Source organism: Gadus macrocephalus, chromosome 5 (assembly GCF_031168955.1).
Source record: "Gadus macrocephalus chromosome 5, ASM3116895v1".
Classification (NCBI taxonomy): Eukaryota; Metazoa; Chordata; class Actinopteri; order Gadiformes; family Gadidae; genus Gadus; species Gadus macrocephalus.
This window is the reverse complement of record NC_082386.1, coordinates 19,596,033-19,601,032: the sequence shown is the minus strand read 5'-3', so window position 1 is coordinate 19,601,032 and position 5,000 is coordinate 19,596,033. Positions and strand designations below refer to the sequence as shown.

The 5,000-nt window shown below is 50.9% G+C and overlaps 1 protein-coding gene across 1 annotated transcript in view; it reads right to left on the bottom strand.

Moving 5' to 3' along the window:
- syne2b (spectrin repeat containing, nuclear envelope 2b) overlaps positions 1–5,000 on the bottom strand; it is a 141,610-nt gene that overhangs the window by 27,850 nt on the left and 108,760 nt on the right. The window contains 11 exon segments of the mRNA XM_060052824.1: positions 1–61; positions 503–628; positions 912–1,067; positions 1,365–1,544; positions 1,982–2,104; positions 2,541–2,801; positions 3,224–3,368; positions 3,633–3,826; positions 4,125–4,256; positions 4,392–4,565; positions 4,922–5,000. The exon segment at positions 1–61 is cut by the window's left edge and continues 110 nt beyond it; the exon segment at positions 4,922–5,000 is cut by the window's right edge and continues 122 nt beyond it. Of these exon segments, the coding sequence (XP_059908807.1) occupies positions 1–61; positions 503–628; positions 912–1,067; positions 1,365–1,544; positions 1,982–2,104; positions 2,541–2,801; positions 3,224–3,368; positions 3,633–3,826; positions 4,125–4,256; positions 4,392–4,565; positions 4,922–5,000 (1,631 nt within the window).

Here is a 5,000-nt window from a genome sequence, read left to right as displayed (position 1 = left end):
TGGACTCCAGGTGGGCCCACAGGAGCTGGACCTTGGTCAGACTCCGGACCACCAACCCCCTCTGGAGGGGGGGGGGAAGAGAGAGAGAGAGAGAGAGAGAGAGAGAGAGAGAGAGAGAGAGAGAGAGAGAGAGAGAGAGAGAGAGAGAGAGAGAGAGAGAGAGAGAGAGAGAGAGAGAGAGAGAGAGAGAGAGAGAGAGAGAGAGAGAGAGAGAGAGAGAGAGAGAGAGACACAGGCACAGAAAGAGAGAGAGAGAGAGAAAAGAGAGAGACAGAAAGACAGACAGACAGTCAGAGGGGAGACAGAGAGACAGAGAGATTAAGCAATCTTAAAACGTGAAAAGAAAACCTCCCGCCTACAAAGGAGGAAGTCATAACTTCGAGGTGAGCTGACGTCTGACGACATCATTCGCCATCGAGAACTCAAACTCGGCAAACGTTTTCTGTCGGACGGAGCCGCCACTCAGCCGCGGAGCTGCGTGCCTGGTGATCAGGGCCAGTACCTGCTGGGAGAGGGCGGAGCAGCGCTCCACGGCCCGCCCCACCGCGGGGGGGCACCGCTGGCCCTGGGCTCCGGCGCTCAGGGCCTGGAGGTCGGAGGTCCTCTGCTGGACCTTCTCCTCCAGCTCCTGGTCCGGGGAACACAGGCAGGGGGGTTAGAACGCACGGCTGTCATCACGGCTCGGGGAACTACAGGTTTTCAAAGTAAAAGCCCTCCCGGTTTTTTATGGCTTTAATGTGGGGTTTGAGGAGGACTTTTGTAGTTCTGTAGATTGTAGAAATAAACAGAACTAATTTTCTGTTTTCGATGAACATCCCCGCTGGGAGAAGTAGGATTGGTTTTATTGATGATTTAGTCAACAGAGACTAGAGTGTATCTTAATGAGCAGGGAGGGGGTACATCTGGCCTACCTCACAAGTGCGAAGGCTTTTCTCCACTTCTGATTGGCTGTTGGGAGAGAGGGCGGAGTCTAGCCAGCTCTTCTGGTCGTTGATCCAGGAGGTGATCTGGTTCAGTCTCTCCTGTCGCTGGGATTTGGATCTCAACCCCTCAGTCACGTCCTGGACCTGAACCACACAGGCAGACAGAGAGACAGACAGCAGACAGACAGAAGGTCAGGAAGACAGACAGAGCCAGACAGAGAGAGATAGACAGACAGACACACACACAGACAGACCGATAGGAAGCCAAACAGGCACGGACAGACAGACAGGAAGATGGAAAAACAGAATGTCAGGAAGACAGACAGACAGACAGACAGACAGATTGCCAGGAAGACAGCCAGACAGACAGGTAAAGAAGCAGACAGACTGTTATTTCCTTCTTAAACAAGAAACAAGAGGTCCTTTAGGGAGTGTTCTGACCTGCTGGTGGAGGTTCCACTGCAGACTGAGCCAGCGGTGGTGGAGAAGTCCCTGCTGCTCTGCCAGCTCTCCGTCCCCACAGCGCCCCCCCTGGCCTTCCAGAGTACTGCAGCCCTGGACCACCGGCTGGTGGGTGAAGTCAAGAGTAGCCTGGTGGAAACACATCTCCCACTGGCGCTCCTGAGACACAAACAGGTCATGAATTACAATTAATTTCAATTACTAATAGATCGTGTGCATATATTGATTCGGGTGGAAGCGCTAAGACCTAATACATGGTTCCCAACTGCCCAACCATTTAGGCATGTGACCCCATTTCTAGGACTCAAATCCTTTAGACTACAAGTTGCATCTGTTGTTCCCAACAGTAAACTATGAGTGAAGAGTCAGTTAGCACTAATCAACAGTAGAATAGTGTTGAGTCCGTTGGCATGCTAGCGATGCCTACCCACTAATCGACACTAGACCAGTGTTGGGACCGTTGCCTACCCACTAATCCATTTCAAATTCGCAATCAAATTACATCATCGTTCGTCTCTCTGGCTCACAGAGTGAGGTACGATGTGTACGTTGTCAAGCCCAACGGGCCTGTTCTGGTTCTGGTCCGGAGGAGTTACCTTGTAGAAACGCAGGCACTGGTTGAGGTCATCTCCCTGGTTCTCCAGCTGGGCTTCAGTCCTGCTGATCCACAACTTTAGCTCCCCCATCGCCCCCTGGTGGCCGCGACACCCCAACCACCGCTGAGGAGAAGAGGAGAGGAGAGGAGGAGAGGAGAGGAGAGGAGAGGAGAGGAGAGGAGAGGAGGGAGGAGAGGAGAGGAGGGAGGAGAGGAGAGGAGAGAGAGCAGGGGAGGAGAGAGAGGAGAGGAGAGGAGAGGAGAGGAGAGGAGAGGAGGAGAGAGGAGAGAGAGCAGGGGAGGAGAGAGAGGAGAGGAGAGGCGAGGGGGAGAGGAGAGGATAGGAGAAAGAAGGAAGAAGGGAGGAAAGGGAATAAGAGGAGAAGAGAGGAGAGGGAAGGAGGGGAGGAGAGGAGAGAAGTGGAGAGAGGAGATTGGTGGAGATTAGAGGAGAGAGAGGAGAGAGAGGAGAGCAGAGAGCAGAGGATAGAGGAGCAGATGTTATAACATTGTATTTTAAACAGTATAAGTTGGAAGGTAGTTGGTACAAGCTCCCTCACCTGATGTAGTTTGTGTTGGATCTCATGAACCTCTGTCTGCAGGTGGTTCCAGACCAGATCTACCTGCCTCAGCCGGCTGGAGACGTACCCAGGATCGGGACCAGCAGGCTGGGCTGCAGGGGGCAGCTCATCCCCCTCCTGGTCTCTCTCTGTGTCTCTCGCCCACTCGCTCTCTCCCTGGTGGGCGGTTGACAACAGGGTCCCGGCACTCACCACTGACGCCCTCAGCTCAGACCGGGCCGCCAGCTCCTTGGAGAACTCCTGCAATGTGGGCAATAGCCTGTTAGCATTAGCCAGTTAGCATTAGCCAGTTAACATTAGCCTGTTAGCATTAGCCTGTTAGCATTAGCCTGTAAGCATTAGCCTGTTACATTAGCCTGTTAGCATTCAACTGTTAGCATTAGGCGGCTGGCGTCCTTATCCTGCTCAGCTATCTTCAGTCATGGTATAAATGTTTTCTTGTTGGCAATGTTAGCATATTAGCATAAGCCAGTTTCAATTAGGCGGCTGGCATCCTGCTCAGCTATCATCAGTCATGATATAAATTGTAACTTGTTGGCCAACATTAGCATTAACCAGTTAGCATTAGCCAGTTAGCATAAGCTTGCTGTCATAGGCCCCCTGGTAAGGTCATCATAATCTACATACGTTTTAGCTACTTTGTCATCATCAATGTTTCGTACCATGAACTGAAGCATGATGTCATCCCAGCTCTGCCGAAGACTTGGCTGATCCTGATTGGTAGGGTCAACGGAGTGTCTCCACCTGTCAATCAGCTCCCTGGCCCCGCCCATCCATTCAATCAGCGAAGCCGATTGAAGGGTGAACCTGGTTTCACACAGTGGAGGACATTTCCTCAAAAGATGATCATACTGAAGATTTATCTTAATACACATATATTTTTATTTAAAGTTCTCTTTTAAATAGTTGTCATGTATTGTTTGTTATTGATTGCCCTTCAAATATCTTTAAAATGTCGTTGCTGCTTTGTAAAACAAGGTAAAGCAAGGTTTGTTTGAACCTTGCTTTGTAAATAAACTTGTATTCCCTGAGTGAATATTTATTATCTAGAATTTCCATGCCTTCCCCCACCTGTCGAGTAGCTTCCTGTTGCGTTCGGTGAGCTTCCTGTCGTGGTCCAGCCTCTTATGAAGGCGGTTCCAGCGAGCCTCTTGCTTCTTGGTGGCCACGCCCACCTCCCTACAGCCCGCCCCCTGCAGCCAAAGCCTCGCCTCCAACAGCTGCCCCAGCCTCGGCCTGCTGTCCTCCAGCGCGCCACTCAGTTTCTGCGCAGAGCCACAACACACCTTCATTAATAGAGCACACAAAGACACACAGAGACACCCACAGGTAGACATAGTGACTCATCTTCCAGTCCCTTAGTGTGTCATTTTCGTTGTTTGATTCTCTGTGAATCCGATTTCTTAGTTAAAGTAATTAATTGTTCTGGTTGAATTGTTCCTCTTTGTTATGCACTTTGAATTGCTGTGAAAACGCAGCAATTCAAAGTGAAAACGCGCTGTATGAATAAAGTTTAATTTTAAATAAAGTTGATGCAGGAATGCGAGTATGAAGATAAATGACCTGGTACAAATGTATTCTGTTAGACAGCTCTTCCTCAGAGTCCTGAGCCAGGTGCATCTTGGGAGCTGAAGTCTCTGTGTCTGATAAGAGGCCGTCCAGCCAGGAGCTGTCCTGCTCCCACAGGGCCCACATCTGAGGACAAAAGAATGGACCAATCACAGTGACACTGTTTAACAGATCGCAAAACACTAGCACCTCTTTAAAGACGTTGTATGCACAAAATGTGCTACAGCCATGAACTACAGCCGTAGTTTCAGTGGCAGTTACCTGTAAGGTGTCCTCCATCTTGCAGCCGTGCTCCAGGGCTTGTAGCCTCAGCTGAGAGACTTTATCCTGCAGCGCCTGCACTTCCTCAGCCCGCCTGCCGGGGGCGCCGTCCTGGACCCGCCCAGACAGGTACTGCAGGCTTCCCACGTGTCCGTCCAGGGATTGGAAGAACTTCTGCGAGCGACATTGAGAACATCAGCTCCAATTTTCAAAGGGACTACTATTTTATCCCTAGCTCACTGTCTTCAAGCTATTTCAAAATCGACCCGTTAGTGACATCACAAGTGGACGTGTCCACCCAGATGTATGAGGGATGGATCAGCCTACCAGCCTACGCAGTGGACTGCACCAACTAGTCAGCTGGAGTCCATTTATACATCATACCTCACTGGGCCTTTCAGACCTTTTAGATTTCGTATCATGATATGTATCGCTGATAAATCCTTCAATCTCCCCTGGGCGACCCCATATGCAAATAAGGTAACCCCAAGAGGGGCCCCGACCCAGAGATTGGAACCCACTCCACCCACCGTATGGGAGCTCAGCAGGCCCTCCAGCCTGTCCCTGGTGTGGAGCTCCGCGCTTGGCAGCAGAGAGAGGCGTTGGGAC